Here is a 21522-nt window from a genome sequence, read left to right as displayed (position 1 = left end):
TGTTGTTGTTGTTGTTATTATTATTATTATTATTATTATTATTATTATTATTATTATTATTATTACTTTTCATCCTGTTTTTGATTTTTCCTAATCCTCATGGGTTACTTCTGCTAACGAATCTTCCAGTGGAAAACAGTAGACAAGACATCTGGTAGACATGGACTTCTGATTAATATTTTCCTAATTTAAAATAATTTATATACTCATTATGCACCAAAGCTCCTAAAGTTTATCTCACTACTAGATCAATATATATCTCATATGTATAATTTACTTCCTTTAAAATCTTAAGTAACTTTGGGTTGTTGTTGGGTTTTTTGATTAGCTATTTTGTGGTTTCATATTTTGATGTTATTCTGTGAACCGCCCTGAGACCTCTGGATATAGGGCGGTATATAAATTCAATAAATAAATGAATAAATAGCTTTCCCCATATTGATTTAGAAAGCCTTATAATATTGTGAAACTTTCTTCTGCTATAGCTTTTAAGTTAGCTGGACAGCAAGGAGTCTGTTAGGACAATTGCTTTCTTATACTTTCATTTTTCATTTATAATTTCTTGGTACACCATAAGCAGCTAATGCAGCTTTATATTTCTTCTATTTAGAGTTTGCAGTATCACCGTTGTAATTGTTTCATCTATTATATTCTGATTGTTTTATGTAATTTTCTGTTTATTTACTATCGTGCTTTCACTATTTTAAAGAATTCCCCCCCCCAATTCACCATTAATTTTGAATAACAATGTAAATTTCTTTTGCTGTGGTTCTGGCTCTTTGATCACTGTTCTTATGCTTATAGGAGCAAAGGAATATAGACCGAAATGAGAACCATTTTTCAATGGCCATCGTCTTGGATGACTTTAAAAGAGGATTATTCATGGAGGATAAGGCTGTCAGTAATGGCTATGTTTTACTATCAATGGCTACCATGATGGCTATGTTTTCCTTTCACTGTTGGGGGACTTTGTATACCAGTTGTTGAGTTTCACAAGTGGGGAGAGTGCAGAGGTGCCATGCTTTAAAGCAGCTCCATGCAGCCAAACACCATTCACGGATGAAAAACTAAGAAGCACCCCTCCGCCAACCATATAGGTAAGAAAATGGAACCAGTGCTCAGAAAGGCAGGTAGGCCTGAGGCCTAAATCACACGCCTACATTCTGCTCCGATTTTACAGGATCAAACAGGGCACATCACACCAAACTGCGGAGTGAAAGAAAATCCTTTACCATTCCTACCAGAGATCTCATCTTTTACATTAAGTCAACATGTAACTTCTGTACAGCACTCAAGCATTGATATCCTTAGAGTCCCATCCTTGGGCATTACATGTGATGATGACACAAGATAGCACCCTCTCCATGCCAGAGCTCTGCAGGTGGAATGCTCTCCTCTATGAATTCTGCCTGGCATGAACTTCATTTTCATTTCAGTGACAGTTTAAAATCTGGTTATTTACTCAAGCATTTGGTCATCATTCAGCTCACTCTTAATTTGTAATAACCGTAACTTGTGTTTTAAGATTATTTATTGTTTTGTTGTTTATCCCCTTCTGATCTGTAGTTAGGGGAGCTCTTTGTGTGTTTAAAATTATTGTTCCTCCCCCCTCCTAAAATCTTTGATAGAGGGTGGGATATAAATATTTTAATGAATAAATAAGCTTACATGTTAATGCCCCGCCCCCTGCAGTTGAGGTTGTGCTGCACATAGACAAAACCTGTGTGTTCCAGTCAGCCCTTCCTGGGCCCTTTTAATCAAGCATAGCTGTGTTTTCAATGAAAATCAATAGCATCATAAAATGTAAGCATACTCCTATCTCATAATTAGCAGGAATGTTTTGCCTGCAATGGAGAAAACCAAAGTTTGGCTCCAAAGGTAGCTGGCAGATGGTGCGAAGGCTGTGGTTTCTAGTATCCTTACATGCATTCTCCAGCAGAAAGAAAAACAGTGATTATCAAAAAGTCAATTGTCATTCTGTGTCTTTAGAAAAATTCCCATTAAAGATAAAGCCAATTTTAATTAGATTAAGTATCCAATTACTGTAATTACATTTTTTTAGAAATTCACATCATGAGGATGACCCTTTTAAAAAGGGTTACAAGAATAATTAGTGTATTCATATTAACCAAAATGTATTGGATAATATTTATACCCAGAAGGCAAAGTACATTACACATATTTCACCTTTGGGGAAACCTTGTAAATGTTTTGGCAGTAGTATGAATATTTATAGGCGGGAATGTGCTTTAGCAAGATTATGTGAGAAAGCATTTATATCCTCACAATTTTTTACCCAAGGGTAAAGTATACATAAAATGTAGTGCAGAGATTATGGATATGCAAAGTACAATTTAAGCAGGGACAGTTTTTATCCGTTTGTTTAATTAATTGGAGCAGACTATTTTCTTTCATTCTGCGCCCAAATGACCCACAAATCCAAGGGTGGGTCCCTTTTTTATTCAGTAGTAACCAAGCAAACAAAACTGCCAAAGGGGCAGTAAAGATATAACATACAGGCTGGGCATTAATTAGACTGGGCTAGAAGCCATGTGGCCTTAAGGCCTTCCATGGAACAGGAACCTGGTACTCCAGAGCTTGGCTTGAAGGGATGCTATGGGCCACAGCAGGCTGTTGCTATCGGCTGGGCTTCCCCGGGCCAACAGCCTAGTGCCACTAGGCCAGAGAACAGATTCTATCCCTGCAGAGTCAGGACATGCCACACAGCTGAGTGAATTGTGTGTCCTGCCACCATGTATTATACAGTAAAGGGACCCCTGACCATTAGGTCCAGTCGTGACCGACTCTGGGGTTGCGGCAGTCATCTCGCGTTATTGGTCGAGGGACATAGCTGTCAAGTCTCCTGTTTTTCGCGGGAAACCCCCGTATTTAAACCCGTTTCCCGCTGTTATCCCGAATTGAAAGAAATCCCGTAAATCCCCTGGATTTAGAAAGCAGCTCCTACCGGCCAGGGAGGCTCCTTCTGCACATGTCTGGACATGCGTAGAACCGATTTCGGGTGCCACTCTGCCCATGTCTGGGCACCGGAAATCGGGCAGTGGCACCAGAAGTCGCTTTTACGCATGTCCGGTGCCACACCGCTGCTGATCCCTTATTTTTCAATCCAGGAGTTGACGGCTATGCCGAGGGAGCTGGCGAACAGCTTCCAGGTCATGTGGCCAGCATGACAAAGCCGCTTCTGGCGAACCAGAGCAGCATATGGAAACACCGTTTACCTTCCCGCCGGAGCGGTACCTATTTATCTACTTGCACTTTGACATGCTTTTGAACTGCTAGGTTGCCAGGAGCAGGGACCGAGCAATGGGAGCTCACCCCGTCGCGGGGATTCAAACCTGTATTATACTGTATTCTACAGTACTGTACCAGGAAGCAAAAACTATGCTGAACAACATAAAATGCAACTTAATCTCAGCTGCTTTGTGAGCGAATGTTATCCTCTTGTTGTTTATACATTGGCTCAGGGTGCATACACACTGATGCACACCAGCAGCTAGAAGGTTTATCTCCAGGTGATGTGCTGACATTGTAACACAGCCTAGAATGGGAATGGCTAACATTTGGCTCTCCAGATGCTGCTGGACTACAACTCCCATCATCCCAAAAGTATTGGCCGTGCCGACTGTGGCAATCAGAGCTGGAGTCCAACAACATTTGGAGTGCACAGGTTAGTGAATGCTGGCCTAGAACATGGCTGAGAGAGTCAGTGAGAGAGGAGAGTGAGACTTGCCCAGAGACATTCATAAGAAACAGAAGAAGACTTCTCTAGAGCCCAAGCAGGTAAAGAACATGCACTCCATTCTGGCTGGTCCCATCCCCAACAGAGATGTTGCCCAACTATGGATTTTGAAAGGATATGTGTTACTCTTTTTATGTGTGGAATTATACCTGTGCCTTTTCCACCAACCAGCAGTGCTGCTGACCTTTTATTTTCAGAGACAGCACTTCTGTAACCGCTGCACGGCAGGGCCAAACCCAGGCTTTGTGGGATTTTTTGCCAACATCCTCCTCCTCTGCAGCAGACCTGATATCAACCACTAAGCCATCCAGATACAGAGAGCAGAGATGGCCCTTTTCAGCACTGTTACCACTCATAGGTGGGAGTTCTCTTTCTTGAAAGGGATGCATCTTTCTGCTACACAACCCAGGAAGAGAGTGAGCAGAAGCAGCTTTGTGCAGCCGCCACCCCACTCCCCTTGCTAACTCAAATTTATATACCGCTCTCATAATATTCTTTATCTCTCTGGTGGTTTGCAATGCAAATTAAAAATTATAAACTATACAGTTCAATAAAACAAATTAAAACTAATAAATGTAGGAGGAGCCCTGCTGGATCAGGCCATGGGCCCACCCAGCTTCCTGTTTTTAGTGTGGCCAACCATAGAAGAGTGAAATGCAAGAATTTCTAAGCTAATTTTGACAGCATGCTTAAGATCTTTAGATTCACCCTGAAGAGTTCAAGAGTTTTAGTTCTAGGTGACCATTTTAGAATGGCCTAAAGGTAGGCGTTCAAGGAAAAGTCCGTTAAAGGGCCAAAGGTGGTTTCCTTATGTCCCGAGATAAATAGGAGTTGGAATACCAGATGTTGAGGAGAAGCCTGCAAACAGGACACGGGTGCTACAGGGCTCTCTGCAGCAAATTGCATTCACAAAGGCATACTGTGTCCAACAGTGGAAGCAGAATATAGCCATCAAGAGGAGGGGGGCTATTGGGTTGTTGTTTTTATTTTTATTATGCATTTTGTGGTTTTATATCTTGATTTTATTCTGTGAACCGCCCTGAGACCCCTGGGTATAGGGCGGTATATAAATTCAATAAATACATAAAATAAATCACAGCCACTGATACCCTTCTCCTCTTCCATGGACTACTTGCAACACAAGTCCATCCGCCCTAAGAGAGTGGGGCCCTAAACTATAGCTTGCTTAGCTTATACTGTACGTAAATCCGGCACCATTCATTGTCAATGATAAAGTAAAAGCAGATTAAAACACGCCTCCATGAAGTAAAATAGGCAGGGCAGCAAGCAGCAGAGGCTGCTCCTCCTCTTCGCCGCTCGCCTTCCCTCCAAGTGTGGGCAGCCAGGCGTCCGCCGGCGCCTTCGGGAGAAGTGCGCATGTTCGCGACAGCCCTTTCTCTTTCCCCTCCCTCCAAACCGGAAAACATTCTAAACGGCTTAGGGAAGCGACAGAGGATGTGACGTCGTGCGGGAAAGGACCCCCGACGTTCCGCTCCGGGCCACGGCGGGCAAGCGGGCGGGCGCGCGTTTCTGGCCAGCCATGGCGTACTCGACGTTCCGCAAGGTGGCCCTGGCCTCTTGCTTGGTGCTGTGCGTGTCGCTACTGCTGCCCAAGGTCTTCCTTTCGCGGGGCTGGAGGCAGCCGGAGCCCAGCGCTGCCCCCGCCGCGCCCGAGGGTAAGAGGCCGCTCCGAAAGCCCCGACCATCCTGAACCCCTTCCGCAACCTCGTGCGTCAAGGGCTGCCGAAATCATGTGCATGTCAGGGTCACATCTGCCCCCCCCCTCCACGTAGCAGCTCCTGGAAACACAACTGGGGAGGGGTTCTTTTACGTCGGGTGGGATTGCTGTGCAAAATGCCCACGCATTAAATCGCTTTCTCGATATTACTACGCAGGGTTAGAGGGGGCAACCCCAAGGATTTGCAAACCTATGTACACACAAATGCACCCAACCCCTTTTGCAGAGTTCACCTATGCTGTTTTTTGCACGTGATTTTTTTTTCCCTCTTCTTTCCGCACAGGAATTTTGGAAAGCGGGGTGGAGTTGGGAAGCTCAGGATACATGTAGCAGGAAGGTGATCGTTGCTAATTTAATTTGACTGGTATTATTTGGGATGAAATAGACCATTCACTGAAGAAAGTAAACTGCGGTTCTAACTGCCTTGCCCTCGTTCATTCTCACAACTAAGCTGTTGGGAAATTCTGTCCCGATTTGCTGCAACTGCTTAGGAAGCCGGGTGAATGGGCATTCCAAGTGATAAATGCGATCAGAACAGACAAAAGGAAGTGCTGCTCCACACAGTGCGTGGTTAAATTACGGAATTCGCTGCTACAAAATGTAACGTGAGTGGCTTTGAAAGGGGTTCAAGTCAACTTAATGGAGGACCATTTGTGTAATGCCTCCATTGTGCAACTGTATCAGTTGCTGAGGAACACAAGTGAGAAGTGTGCTGTTGCGCCCATGTCCTGTTGTGATCCAGCAGAGCAATGAAGCTATTACTGAAGCTGCCCCTAGAGTCTAGGACTGAATAATAATAAAAGTGTGTGTGAGAGAGAGAAAGACTTTACCTGTTGACTAGCTGGTATCTTGATTGAAGGAGGTTCAGGTGAGACATCAGTGTTAGGAAACGTGCAGTTACAGTATTTATATCGCCAGGTCTAGTTGTGGCTAGCAAAGTTAAGATTACAACCTTACCTTACCCAGCCTTTCCCATTGAATTCACAGAAACTTTCTTCCAAGATGACATGCCTTTTAAATTTTGTTTGTTTTTGAGCCATCCCTTGAAAGTATCAGTTTGCCAGCTTCTTGTAGTCATCACATTGTTTTTGTTTTTATAAACTTCAAAATTCCATGTCCACCAATTGTTTTGATGTTTGTTACATTGTTTTGGATATTTTATATGAAATAAAATATAATTTAAACTGTCTGTATCATTTTTTCCTGTTTTCTGCCATTTCTTCTTTTTTCTCCAATTTCTGCCAGCCTTTGTGGCAGAAATGGTCTCCATTTGCATTATTTTTAAAGTGTCTTTCCTAATGGATATCTGTGATTGTACATGATGACCAAGGATGTCTCATGTGCAGAAAGAATCTTCACTACTACTGCAGTATTTCTGCAACTTCTTGCCTTCCTTAATGTGTAGCTGATCTTACTTCTGAAGGCATAACTGTACATTTGGGGTGATAAGAGCTTAGAGTCCTACCCTTATTCATTCTCACATCATTACTTGCCCACCTTTACATTATTCACCTTTTAAAGTTGCACTTTTTCTACAGAGCTGCAGGCAATGAATGGTAGCAGTAGCATTTCAGGTGTTCTTAAATTGCCAGAAACGAAGTCTCCCATCTCAGCTGTGTTAGCCTTGCTCTCTAAACCAGGCATCCCCAAACTTTGGCCCTCCAGATGGTTTGGACTACAATTCCCATCTTCCCCGACCACTGGTCTTGTTAGCTAAGGATCATGGGAGTTGTAGGCCAAAACATCTGGAGGGCCACAGTTTGGGGATGCCTGCTCTAAACCATTCATTGAGTACTTTTAAATTGTTGCAGGAACTGCAAAGCATTTACCTAGTTGGGTTTGTTGCCACTTAGTTGCAAGTCTCACTGTGGCAGGAATCAAGTCTTTCTGGAATTCAAAGGGGGAAGTATTGGTGTGGCCATACCCATGAAGCTTTGTATGGATGCTCATTTTTAAACTGTAGGATTTTCATTACAAATTACAGTATGCTGTTTGTAACACACTCCTTTGGGCTGCTAAAAAAGTTTATTCAGCTAAAGCAGTGGTTTACAACCAGTGTGCCGTGGCAGCCTGGGGTGTCTTGAGTGATGGTCAGGGGTGCCAACACTGGCCTCTGTCTGTCTTCCCTTCCCTCCTTTGGTGCCCTCTCGCGTCTCTACCTCTCAAAGACCTGTGTGGCTGTTGATTGCAACAACTCTGGCCACAAGCTCTACAGGCAAATGGTGCCTCTGGGGCTGGCTAGGGGGTGCTGGTTGCCCAGAGCTGAGGTGGCCTCGGAGTAAACAAGCAAGTGGATGACGGAGCCCAGCCAGCGAGTGCACCAGCCAGCCCTTGCTATTGGGAATGGACAGACAAGTGGGAGATCAGGCAGGTGCTGTGCTGCCCTTTCTCATACTTGCTGTGTGCCTGGGAGCTTAGTGCCTGAAGCCGAAGGGGAGCCTTTGAAGCATGCAGGCCCAGCAGCTCCTGCTGCCACTGCTACCTCCCAAGGTGAGTAAGATGGTGGCTACACATTCACCTGCCAGTCTCCATCAGGCTGCTAAGGCTGGGGGCATCCTTTCCCCATGTCCCTGCAGGTCAGTGTAAGGAGCACCTCGCTGTGGGGTGGGGTGAGGGTGGCTCAGGGACCAAGGGCAGCTGTGGTGGCTGCCTGGAGGACTTTCAAGGAGACGAGAGGAGGCTGAGGGAACACTCCACAAGGGCTGGTCAAAAAGAGTTGAGGGGCTGCTTGCTCTGCAGGCAAGGGGTGACATAACTGGGCTTCTGAGGCTCAGAGCACGTTTCCCCACAGGGAAAGAACGTAACTGGTCAAGGGAGCTATGGACTCGGAAAGGTTATTGAGCTAAAGCAATGAAGATAATGTTTTTAGCATTTTTGTTTAAGCAAACAAATCCTCTTGTCGGGCTGAATTTCTCGCATGATAGTATAAAAGTAGATGGATGCAGAAAGCCCTAAGCATAAAAAAGTAAATCCCAGTTAGGGATAAAAGTATAGAATGTGCATCCTGTTTCATGACCAAGCATGATATATTGGCACAGGAAAAGGCAGCGGGTGGCGCTGTGGTCTAAACCACTGAACCTCTTGGGCTTGCTGATCGGAAGGTCAGCGGTTCGAATCCACACAATGGGGTGAGCTCCCATTGCTCTTTCCCAGCTTGTGTCAACCTAGCAGTTTGAAAGCACACCAGTGCAAGTAGATAAATAGGTACCGCTGTGGCGGGAAGGTAAATTACATTTCCGTGTGCTCTGGCTTTTGTCATGATGTCCCATTGCACCAGAAGTGGTTTAGTCATGCTGTCTGGACAAACGCAAGCTCCCTCAGCCTTAAAAGCGAGATGAGCGCTGGAAGCCCATAGTCACCTTTGACTGGACTTAACTGCCCAGGGGTCTTTTACCTTCACTTTTTTTTGGGGGGGGCACAGGAACAGTAAATGGGGGGGGGTTCAGCTGGAACTTGCGAAAACTCAGTTCTGGCACCTCTCAGGTGGGCCTGGAGGTGGGGAATGGGATGGATATTGTCCAGCTGGAGCAGGGTGGGATGCTGGTTTTGTCTGGCTCTCTCCTCATCTAGTGGGTTAGTAACCTCTCCAATACAGCCACATATGCAGCAACCATTTGTGTAGAACTGCAATTAAAATCTTTGCACATTCCCCTGAATATTGGTGTTGAATTATGTAGGACCACAAAATAAATGGAAGGCCAAGTTGGGAGAACTTTTACAGATCAATCATGGAATCACTGAGCACACAGTACTTTCATAATTTTTGAAGTCACAACGAGCAGAGCTTTACTGATGGCTGGTGGGGCAGAATCAGGAGGTTTTCCTGGCAAAAAGTGACTCCTGAGCCATGGCAGGCCAGGCTCTGTAGGGCCATGGTTTTGTTGCCAGGTGTCGGGAAAACAAGGGGAGGACTTAGATATCTGCTAAGGAACTTATATGCTATGAACCTGCCCTGGAATTTCAATGTCTTGTAGACGCATCTGGGAAATATTCTATAGTGTATTCAACATCATGTGGACTAGGGCATTAGCCAGGCCTTTCGGGGCCTCCCTGATCCCCAGTTGAACTGAAAGGTAAGGTTTAAAGCACAGTGGAAACTATCTTGCAGCTACTCATTGCAGGGGGACACTGGTAGTGGTGAGTCAGCTGTCTTAACATGCTCGTTTGACATTCCTGGATATTGATAAAAGCTCAATAAGCTTCTGAGGAACCCCAAGATTTCCCTAAATTGTAGTTCATCAGTTGTTAAGGAATTAAGTACTGTATATAGTGCCTTAAATGTCAGGTGACTTTTCTGCAGCCCCCATACAGTTTTGAATTACAGTGTCTGTCAAAATCTGTATAAAATAGAATACAAACTGGTGTGGTTCATTTTGGCAAGGTATGCATGTCAACTTAGCTGGCAGTGTTCCATCATGGCAAACTGGTGCCATAGCAACCTCCCATCATTTTGTGATTAATCTCTTTTAGCTTGAGGTCGCATTCACCCTCCAGGAGTGGCATACAAGTGGTGAAGTTTGCCCAAAGTGGGTGTGACCACCACGCTCTGTCAGAGACACAAAGCCCCCTCTCCTTAGTTGATTTGTGAAGAACAGTTGAGAAAAGGGGCTATTGCTCCCCCTCCACCCATCAAATGACAATTTGCATCCCCATAAAGACATTGGCCCCTGACTGTGAACAACTTATTCTTTTTGCCGCTGCCACCAAAATTGATGGGTTCCTGAGACGGGCCTAAGAAGCTGGATTAGTTCCCCCGAAACCGGTTGTTTTGCCATTCCTGCTTTGTGCCTTTCAACATACATTGTCATCCAATGCCCATTCAATGTGATTGTCATATGGCTTCTGATGATGGGGACTGTTTGCTTAATGATGTGATAGAAATGCCAAACATTCATTGTTATATGTGCAATCTCGTGTGAAAAAATATGGCTGTATGAACTCCTTATTAAGGATACTCTTCTATACAGCTGCAAATAGAACGTTTTAAGTGTGTTGTAAAATGCATTATAAAAATGTGACACTAGATGGCAAGGGCGAGCTATGGCAAATTCATTTCAAAACTTTTTTTTAAAAGGCATTTTCATAGCGTTTTTTAAATATGTGTCTAGATTCCACCTAAGATTCCTATTCAGAGAATAGAAGAGGACTTAAAACACGGCACATAAAGATGGATCTTTTAACCCTTGATTTTCAGGAAAGACCAGTCCGTTTCCTCCAACAATGCATCCCCATATGTCTCCAGAAACCAGACCACCCACTACCCATTTCCCAAGGTCTCATCTTGCGGAAGCAGTTGCAAAGGCCAAGGGTGCAGGTGGAGGAGGAGGCGGTGGAGGCGGCAGCGGAGGCGGAGGCGGCAGTGGAAGAGGTCTTGTAGGACAAGTCATCCCAATATATGGATTTGGGATCCTTTTATACATATTGTACATTCTTTTTAAGGTAAGAAATACTGCTTCACCCTTAAAGTTGCATCAGTACAGTTTCTTAACCAGTGAGTCATTGACCTACTTCACGTGTCATGGTGAATCTAAGGGCTCTTTTGCTTCTCTCCACTAGTATTGGGATGAAACGAATACTTAGTTCATATGGTCACATGCCAGAGGAGAAGATCAAGAGCTTCTATTTTGAAACTAACTGTATGATGATCAAACTTGTTAGTGGTTCTTTTAAAAACCAACCAAAAAAACCCTCTACTTAGTGAGCATAAACGAAAAGCAAACTGTGGTTTCTGATCCAGATATATTCAGCAACTAGAGTTTGCACAAAAATGTAATTCCCCAAGTTAGAACTTCATAGGGAACTGTGGTTAGTTTAAAATTGAAAGCAGAAGCTTTCAAACCTGGCATGCAAAGGGGGAGTGTGGCAGGAGAGTGAGCCATGGCTTGCCTCAACTCATTTTCATAACTTTGGTTTCCTTTTATGTTTTAGCTGAGGCTGTTAATGTCTTTCTAGAAACACCTTTGTCACTTCTTTCACAACAATAACCCTTTCCAATTAATAGCTTTCTTCTAAGGGGAAAACCACAACAGTTGAGCGGAAATGTCCTCCGTCGTCATCTGGAAACACAAACAGGAAAATCAGTAAGTAGCATTTCCAAGACTGAATTGAAATGGCATCCAAAATTGGCTCTCACTTGGGAAATAAATCTAGCAGCACGATAGATGAGGCAATGTGATTAATATTACTACTATATTACACCGAGTAAACCCATTGAAATCAATGGGATGAAATCCAAGGGGAGAAATTGGATATCACCCATTGAGTTTGTTACTTTCAACACAGTCGGATTCCGTGTGTATGCAGAAGTAAATCACACTCTTGTTAAATTGAGCTTATCCCACATAAACTATGCATAGAGTTGCAGCCTTGATCTCCTCCTTCTCAACAAAAATAATTGTTGGCTTTCCTCTTATTCTGAACATCCCTTATGTCATTAGACTGTGTGGTTTTCTATGTCGTAGCCTTTCCTGTCTCGAGGCATTTACAATCAGCCAGTCGCTCTACATGTAGCTGCTTATGAGCAACTGGGTGCATTATATATGCTTCTCCTAGCCTTAGGGAAATTTCCTTTTTTCTTTCATTCTGCCTGGGAAGAATAAAAAGATTATTTTCATTAGTTCTGTTTACCGGTAAAGCTCTCTTAGTCGCCTCTCATGGTTCCCTCGGAACAAGTTCCATTTCTGCACATTCAGAGCAAATCCAGGCTGATTGAATGGAGTGAATTGTCAGAGCTGCCGCTGATGCCTTTGGGGACCACATTTATTTTGCAGCTGACTATGAGCTTGCCCAACTTCAAGATAAGCTGAGAGAGACTGAAGAAGCCATGGAGAAATTAATCAATAGAGTGGGACCCAACTGTGAAAGGTATGTGGCAGTGACTGTTGTTTTGGCAGATTTAAAAGGGTGGGTTCTTTTTGTATTTCTCTGTTCCCAATAAAGCAAATTAGAACATTGCAAATAGAAATATGCTGTTAAATTAAAAAAAAACACTGCATCTCTTAAACATCTTATAATTTGGAGGTACTTTTACTCAACTCTTCCCTCTTCCAGTTCTATGTTAAACTAAATTCAGCATTTTGAGTTAAACTAAAAGAAATATGGATGCACATGATTTCTGGTGTGGTGTTTCACTAGCTTTGTAGCTTCATAAATCCATTAAACACAGAGGGTGACACTCCTGTGTAGACCCATTTAAATCAATGGATCTCCAAGTCCATTCATTTCAATGGGCCTAATCTGAAAATGATTTAGTTGTAAAGAGATTACGTCAACTCTGTTACAATGTTCCGCAAAAATGGATTGATGCCTTCTTAACCTCTAAAAATTCCATTATGGAATTTCAGAAGGAATGCCAACATTTTTAACTTCCGGCAGTATTCCATTTGTTCACAGTAGATGGCTTGATGGGTTAAGTAAGAAAAGAGAAAATACCCCAGTTCAGGCAATAAATAGGCACTTTTGCATGGTCTATAATTAAGTTGTTTGTCTGAGTACTGTTTGTTTGAACACCTACTTGTTTACTACCTACTAGGTTAAGAATATTTATAAACACAGAACTAAAGATACTCACTCTTCCCAGTTTTTGCCACGCTGATGAGAATGGCCTATTTGCTCCCCTTCACTGCAGATCATATAAATCTATAGCCTATCTTCCAGCTGCCTTCTCATCTGATGCCCAGATTGCAGGGCTCATTTCCTTATGCTTGGTTTCCAAAAGCGTATGTGCATATTTATCCCCAAATAAGTCCCACTGAATTCAGGAGCTCTTGATTTCAAGTAAGTGTGTTTAGCTAAGACTGACCAAGGGGAAGGATGTAGCTCAGTGGCAGAGCATCTGCTTGGCATGCAGAAGGTAACAAGTTCAATCTCCAGCGTGGCTGGGTGAGAGATTGCAGTGTGAAAGTCTGGAGAGACCTGCTGCCATCGGTGTAGACAAAACTGAAGGTAGATGGACCTGTGGTCATGAAAACAACATGCTCCTGGTCTGATTCAGCATCCTTTGTTTTAGAATGAAATGATGGACCATAAGCACACATGCAGACAGGTTTCCTCTACTATTTAATTCTTCATAGATAAGGTTGCCAAAGTTGTCTGGGGAAATTCAGCTAAAACAATGGAGTTCTGAGTGAAATGGTACCTGTAAAACATTTCGGATGGCTTCTGTGTGGCGTACAGTGAACAGAACACATGAAGGCAAATTGTTAGCCACGCTGCGCTGTTGTTTGCCTCTTGCCAGTGCTGGATGCCCCAGTTAGGAGCCTGGTCACTGATAGAGAAACTATAACAGTAATAAAGTCTGGGATTAGTGTTGCCATTGGCCATGACTCAAAGCAAAGAATTTTTTTGAAGGAATGTTCCTCAGGAGCCAAAAGAATTCCGATAAGACCAGCAACGTTTCTTTAGGCAAAGCAGTTCTGCAGATTCCTAAACAATCCAGCTTCGTAAGATTTGCCCTTAGGCCAAAGCATGACACTGTGCATCTTCCCTTTTATTTAGAGGCATCTTACTTTGCTAGTCTTGCTGCTTTCTAATGAGATGATATGAAAAGGCCTCGTCACAATATCTTGCTATTCCTGTGAGGTAAAGTCTCTCTCATTAGGCAGCCCAGTACCCATAGCAAAGACAAAGTGGCTTTGATTTTTTTTCCCTGCCTGTCTGGAGGTGACAGTCTTTCAAAGGCACACGTTAGTTTGATAACCGTCAGGGTTAGCAGAGGAAATGCTGTCTTGAAAGCAGAAAAATTTCAATAGGAGGAAGGGGTTCAGTTCCTGATTAGGTAGGTTTACATGTTATGTACTTGGGGGAAAGGAGGTGGAGAAGGGAGGAGACCCGTAGAAGCTATCAAATGGAAACGGAAATATATTTCCTAGAGACTGATACCCCTCATTAAGGGCTGTATTCATTCTAAAAAATAATGAGAGGAAATCCCTACTGGTTTTTAATAAAAAGGACCAGAGGCCTTATGCGTAATTGTTTCAACCAAGTTGCTACTGTACCTTTTACTAGTAGACCTAGAAAACTCAGGGTGCTTCCGAACTGCTGCTAATTTTATTTGATGGTTTCAGTGATATACTGGCAAATTTAGGTTTCAAATAATTAAAGTCAATCCGGCACTCTTGTGCAACAAACTTGCTCTCCCTCCAGACCCATTTTGCTCTAAGGAGAATAATAATAATAATAATAATAATAATAATAATAATAATAATAATAATAATAAATAATAATAATTTTATTTGCCCTTCATCCGAAGAACTCAGGGAGGTTCACAAGATAAAATCAAAGAGATAGCACAAAATGAATAGATAAAACAAAACAAAACAAAACAATAACCCTGTTCCTGCAAAAACAGCCAGAGGCCTGGTTGAAGAGGAAATGCATTGGAAAGTGTGGGGTAACAACTGCTTGCTGCATTGTCACAGAACCTGTGAGCAATCAAATGGGAATGGATGTTCCATAGAGAGCCAATGTTGTCTCGCCTCCCTGCAATTTTTGTTCAAACCAATTGGATGATTGTTCCATAAACTGGTCAGCTGGAAGCGACCTCTCAACAGATACAGAAGAACAATTGGGTTGCAGAGTCCGACCCACTTTGATGCATGTGTTTTATTTATTTGGTTGGAATGCCGGTTGTGAGCTGACAGGAGCAGTTGTCTAAAATACAGGTGAAACTCGGAGAATTAGAATATCGTCGAAAAGTGCATTTTTTTCAGTAATGCAACTTACTATTTTTCTTTTTCTTTTAATTTTTACAAATGCTTTCTTTTGGAAATTCCACAGTAATAAAACAAAGAGTTACAATAATACGAAAATAAACATTGCTATTACATTTCATTAATTACATTCCATTTACAATTGACCCGCCTAACGACAAATAATTACAATTACAACAAATAAAGGCTTGACATATGTATCTTGCTTTGCATGTCATGCATCTATCTCATATATTGGTTTCTCCTTTTAAGTTGCATTACTGAAATAAATGCACTTTTCGACGATATTCTAATTTTCCAAGTTTCGCCTGTACCTGGAGGGCACCAGGTTGAGAAAGGCTTTCACAAGCAATAGGTTGGATTCTTCTTTACAAATTTGTAAGATCAGAACCAGGCATGCTTCCCCTGCCCCTCCATAACTGTCTGGCGGTCCCTTTTCTTAACTTAAGAGAAAAAATATATATAAGTAATTTGAATGCTTTCCTCTTTCTGTGATATTTAATCAGCATGGGATAAAATGATGATAAAAATTATGAGCCACCTGATCTTTCTCAAATAGATGAAAATAACACAAAAGGTCACTGTTTCCATCTATTTCCTAGTCACTAATACTGTTCATCTATTATATATATATATATATATATATAGAGAGAGAGAGAGAGAGAGAGAGAGAGAGAGAGAGCTCTCTGTGTTATTATTGCACAGTGGCAAGAATTTGTTTTACTCTGAGCAATAAAACAAATCACCAAACTGTATTTTGATGGTCTTAAGGCATGGTTTAGGGGTACACAAGGCCCCCAACTTGCTGAAGCTAAGCAGGACTGGGAACCACATGTATGGGTTGGGCTCCATGGTGGAAGAAAGGTGGAATATAAATAAAACAAAATAAATTTTTAAAGAGAGAAATAGGGATTTAGACAAAGATTTAAACAGTTACTTCATTTTTCTTTCTCCTAGGTCTTTCATCTCCTTGTATGCTGTCCTTAAAAAAAAACCTATAGAGTGAATGCCTTTAAAATAGGGCCTTTTATGATCCACCCATGGCAGTTGGTGAGGTTAAGTATAGGACTATATAGCAGTCTTTTATTTGACATGGGGACATCTTAATTGGCTTGCACGGTTGCTTTTTTTCATACTTGTTCACTAGGACAGAGAACCATTCCTCTAAAACTCACTCAGATATTGCCAGTCATGTACAACATTAGGTTTGAGCTGTTGTCTTGGGGTTTTCTTATGCCTGTTCCATATTGTTGTTTAGTCGTTTAGTCGTGTACGACTCTTCGTGACCCCATGGACCAGAGCACGCCAGGCGCTCCTGTCTTCCACTGCCTCCCGCAGTTTGGTCAAACTCATGTTGGTAGCTTTGAGAACACTGTCCAACCATCTCGTCCTCTGACGTCCCCTTCTCCTAGTGCCCTCAATCTTTCCCAACATCAGGGTCTTTTCCAGGGAGTCTTCTCTTCTCATGAGGTGGCCAAAGTATTTGAACCTCAGCTTCAGGATCTGTCCTTCCAGTGAGCACTCAGGGCTGATTTCCTTCAGAATTGATAGGTTTGATCTTCTTGCAGTCCATGGGACTCTCAAGAGTCTCCTCCGGCACCATAATTCAAAAGCATCAATTCTGTTTCATAGTCGGCCCCCAAACGTCACGACTGATCAAGAGAAAAGGCTACTTCAGCAGCTCCGAGAAATTACGAAGGTCATGAAAGAAGGCAAACTCATAGATGGAATCTCCCCAGAGAAAGAAGCTGAAGAGGCTCCATATATGCAGGACTGGGAAGGTAAGGAAGACCTTTCTATTTATATGAAGGAAGCAAGAGTGTGCTGCTGTTTGGTTTTGCTTTTCCTTTAAAGTAAAGCTTATTCAGTATTCAAAGGCATCTGAGCACCTAGCTCTCTTAACAAGAGAGAATCCATTGATTGCTTAAGCATCTTCTCAGACTAGCCAGCTGTAGTTCGTAGTTTATGAGGGCTTATAGCAGGCATCCCCAAACTTTGGCCCTCCAGATGTTTTGGACTACAGTTCCCATCATCCCTGACCACTGGTCCTGTTAGCTAGGGATCATGGGAGTTGTAGGCCAAAACATCTGGAGGGCCACAGTTTGGGGATGCCTGGCTTATAGCACTATTCTACAAAGCTGAAGGACAGGAGGGCTCCTTGAGAATATCTAGGGGTGGAGAAACTTTATTCATTTTGTATTTAAAGGCAAACTTACCTGATTTGCCCTTACCAAAACAATACATGAACTGTAGCATCACTTCCTTTGACATCCACACTTCTCTGAATTTTGCAATGCAGTTCTCTAGACAAGTAAATGTGTACAAAAATACATATGCTAGGCTGCCACTTGCATGAAAATGCATATAGTAGTGAATGTAACATACAGAAATGCATAATATTTGTGGGGAATTGCTTTGCAAAAATGTGTATATCGGGCAAAATTCAATATAAGAAATGTGCATGTTAGGATAATTTCAGACTCAAGGGCTGTTTCTTTTTTTAAAAAAAATTACATACCAATGGGGAATTTTGGAGAACTGAATTTAAGATTGGGAAAACGAAAACTGAAAGAAACCAAAATTGCCATTTTCACACATCCTGAGCTAACATCTGAGGCTATTATTCAGATTAAGAGTAGCTCCTCCAGTCTACATAGGGAGGACTACCGTGTCCTGTGTTGGGCATCTTCAAAGATAATCTTGTCTTTCTGCAGATGGATCAGTATCATTCTTTTGATCTCTACCAGTCTGTGCTTCATTTAGTGGCTGCACAGATAAAGGCAGGTGGTAGAAGCAGATGGTTTTTGTGACCCACCAACTCTCTTGCAGGAATTGTTCCAGGGGTTGAAACTGCTCAGATTTGACCACTGTTAATACCTGTGTTGGTGAACCACAGTTAATGGCAGGGAGAGGGGATTTGCTCTACGAAGGCAGTGTGCAATCGAAGAACTAAATCCCAATTTGTTAATCCTGGTTAGCAAGGAGCCATTAGTACGTCTCTAGACCAGTCCTGTATGGATGCAGGACAGATCTCATTCTAAAAAAAACATAAGCAATTGATGACATTTCAGCGACTAGATGATCTCTTCTGGCTGCAGCCTCAAATCAAGCACTCTGATTTGAAAGTGCCACTGAAATCAGTGTCACTTCCTACAGGAATTCAGGTGTTTGTAAGGCTGAACAGATCCAGTGATAGCATGAACAAGGTGCCTGGCATGATGGTTCCATCTAAGACGAGTTTATTTTATGTTCTAAGGTTATCCAGAGGAGACCTATCCTGTCTTTGATAACTCTGACTGCGTCAAGCGCAGACAGGACACAATCCTTGTGGATTACCCTGACCCCGGCCAGCCTTCAGCTGAAGAGATAGCAGAGAGAATGGCCTTTGTGGACGATGAGGAGTGTTTATGTAGTGAAACCGTTTTGTCTGCTCTCGCTATAGTGAACAGTGACCCTGCAGCAGCCCACGAGGCAGAGGACCAGCACGCCACACTCAGCGACCAGAGTGGCGCTGGCCGTGACCCTGAGAAGTGCTACTGCTGCCACTTCGAAGAGGACGACCCTGCTGTGATAGCGGAGAATGAGGGCTTCTACCCCGAGAGCGGCGGTGAAATGGAAGATGCCGTAGCCCAGGAGGAGCTGCTGCTGGATTCCGACCTCGAAAATGCAGCACCCCAAGAGCAAAACGAGGGAAATTCAGACGAAATGGGCATTCTGAGGAAGCGAAACACGAAGGGCATAGCTTTGCTGGGACACTGAGGATCAAACACGGAAGGCTATCTCCCCTTCTAGAAACTGGGATAAACGGCTGCTTGCAAGACAAAGGCTTGTCTCCGTCGTTGCATACCCAGCTACTGCATATCCTTTGCATTTGCTGCTTATTTGGATCGAAAATTAGTAGTACCCCCTTACCCCCCACAAGTTCATCAGCCTGGCCACTTCAGCATCAACTGCCTTAGAATCACAGCATCATAGTTGGAAGGGTCCTGAGGATCATCTAGTCCAACCCCCTGCAATGCAGGAATCTCAACCGAAGCATTCATTACAGATGGCCTCCAACCTCTGCTTTAAAGCCTCCAAGGAAGGAGAGTCCGCTGAGAGGGTCCATCCTACTCTTAGCGCCAGAAAGTTCTTAGTCGGAATCTCCTTTCTAGTAACTTGAAGCCATTGGTTCGGTTCCTACCCTCCAGAGCAGGAGAAAACAAGCTTACTCCATCTTCCATACGACAACCCTTTAGATATTTGAAGATGGCTATCATACGTATTCTCCTCTTATTCAAGCTAAGCATACCCAACTCCCTCAATTCTTCCTCATAAGGCTTGGTTTCCAGACCCTTGCTTGCTATAGGCTCTGAAGGCGACTAAATCAAGAGAGCTTCTCGTTGTGCCTTCTTTCAGCCTCTCCTCCTGTCAAAAGTAACCCAGTAGGGAATTTTCCCAGGGTATTTCTAAAACCTTCACCAATGTTAACCATTAGTCAGGTTGAGGCAGCCTGTTTTAGATACCCTTAAAAGGGCAGCACATAATCAGTTTTTATATTTGATTATCATATTTGATTTACGTAAAATAGTTGGAGTTTAAGTTTTTGCCCCTGTCTTGGGTGGTCCGCAGACCCAAATCCTTCATGCTCCTGTAATGAGGAAATCATAAAGTGAAAGGGGTGTCTTAATGCCATTCCTTACGTGCAAGTGTTAGTTGATTTTCTTGGCTGATAAGCACAAGGCCTTTCTGGGAAATTTAGGGGCAATTCTTAATACTGTCCACTGCCTAGCAGGACTCAATGGAGATGGGGGGCCAGTGCTGTATCCGCAGCCCTGCTACATATTGTGGCTAGGGTGGATAGTGGGGGAGGCAAGCAGATCACTGTGCCAGCCTGGAGCTGGCACAGCAGCGAGGCACTGATCTGGCATGATGCTGCTATCTGACAAACATGGTGCCAGCTCTGGTTGCAACTGATCCCAGGCAGGCTCAGCCCCTCTTTGCCCCTGGAATGCCCCATTGCAAAGCCCTCCACTGGCTGTTGCTGCTGGGGATCCCAACCAGTGGCACTTCTGCCTGCCGAGATCTTTGGCAGTCAGAAGGGTGATGTCTGTACTGATGGAGTGATGCTTGCAACCAAGTTGGCAGAGACAGGTGGGACACTGTGGGTGGAGGGGAAGCTTCTGCCCAATCCAACCTTTCCCCCCAGCCTGGTGCAAGGGTGTGTGTGTGTGTGCCAAATTATCTCTTTTTTTGTTGTATCAACAAAGAACAGGGTTTCTTTTTCTAGGTCACTTGTGGAATGAGCAATCCATTTCACCTCGCCTGTGGCTCAAGGCTTACTTACCACATGATCCCACATGAACTTCAAGGCCAACTCTTTCAAAATGCACTCACAGTTAAAGTGTGCTTGTGTGTAACCAAAACGCAAGGGCACGATTTTTGGAGGAGAGCAAAACAGATGACCAATATGCTTCGTTTGACAGATGAATTAACAGCCTATTTTAAAAAAAACCTGCTTCACTTGCCCAATGAAATCACAGAAAGAAAGGGATTTCCAGGGATCAAAGCAAACAGATGAAGATGCCAAGCACCATAACACACCTTTTCTGAGGCCTAAAATTACATGAGTAGTTTGTCTCCATATTTTTCTTTTTCTACTAAAAGTTTTATAATTTCTTTTGATGTTGCAATTATTTATGAAAGCACCATTTATTTATTTATTTATTTGTTTGTTTGATTGATTATGTAAGTATTTATATAGCACTGTGTTGTTAAATATCACAACAATCCGAACACAATAAAACACAACTATAAGCCGTACAAAAATGACTGGTCAATCGATAACACTTAAAAAAAACCACTTGTTGGCATACAGGGGTTGTTTGGGGGGCTCTTTTCCCTTACAAGAGTTTGGGTTTAGAAGAGATGCTGAAGGCATAAGAAGGATCAAATTCTCCCATGTCGGCTTTTCACAGCCCAATCCCATGCAGGTCTACTGAGAAGCAGCAGTGGCTTGAAGGAAGTGGGAAGGGGGTACAGTGTTGTCACTGCAGTCACTGGGATGAAGCAGGACAAGGTGGCGATGAGGTTGGGGAGCTCCAGCGGTGCGCAGATGCACACACACTTAAGGGGCCATCGCCTCCAACCTTGTCATGGTCACCCTGCTTCATCCCAGTGAGCTCACTGCTGCCAAGAGGGCACCGCTCCCTTGGCCTACTCGCCTGTAATGGGCCACTGCTCAGCTCCAGGGTTTGCTCCTGGGAAATTGTGGTTAGTATTGTAGGCAATTGGGTGCAATCCTGTGTTTTGTCTGCTCAGAAGTCAGTGCCAGTGAA

General features: G+C 43.3%; 1 protein-coding gene across 2 annotated transcripts; it reads left to right on the top strand.

Annotated features, from left to right (window-relative positions):
- The first annotated feature begins 5184 nt into the window (after nucleotides 1-5184).
- RIC3 (RIC3 acetylcholine receptor chaperone) lies at nucleotides 5185-21013 on the top strand. 2 transcript variants are annotated; one of them, XM_088666894.1, is made up of 6 exons: nucleotides 5185-5433; nucleotides 10690-10934; nucleotides 11497-11575; nucleotides 12266-12359; nucleotides 16838-16986; nucleotides 18648-21013. In XM_088666894.1, exons 1-6 carry the CDS (start codon nucleotides 5298-5300, stop codon nucleotides 18962-18964), a joined length of 1020 nt encoding a protein of 339 aa, XP_088523020.1. In that variant the 5' UTR covers nucleotides 5185-5297; the 3' UTR covers nucleotides 18965-21013. The 2 variants fall into 2 exon arrangements, with proteins under 2 accessions (XP_088523020.1, XP_034975630.3); XM_035119739.3 differs by having other exon boundaries at nucleotides 18462-21013.
- Nucleotides 21014-21522: the final 509 nt, after the last annotated feature.

This window comes from Zootoca vivipara, chromosome 1, assembly GCF_965207765.1.
Source record: "Zootoca vivipara chromosome 1, rZooViv2.hap1.1, whole genome shotgun sequence".
Classification (NCBI taxonomy): Eukaryota; Metazoa; Chordata; class Lepidosauria; order Squamata; family Lacertidae; genus Zootoca; species Zootoca vivipara.
The sequence above is the reverse complement of the archived record's forward strand: the minus strand, read 5'-3'. Positions and strand labels throughout refer to the sequence as shown.

What these genes read in the sequence shown, in the direction of transcription:
- RIC3 (XM_035119739.3), top strand. Translation starts at nt 5,298, where the DNA reads ATGGCGTACTCGACGTTCCGCAAGGTGGCCCTGGCCTCTTGCTTGGTG. An exon ending in TGCCCCCGCCGCGCCCGAGG is followed by an intron (nt 5,434 to 10,689) that starts GTAAGAGGCCGC and finishes CTTGATTTTCAG; the next exon opens with GAAAGACCAGTCCGTTTCCT. An exon ending in GTGGGACCCAACTGTGAAAG is followed by an intron (nt 12,360 to 16,837) that starts GTATGTGGCAGT and finishes TCTGTTTCATAG; the next exon opens with TCGGCCCCCAAACGTCACGA.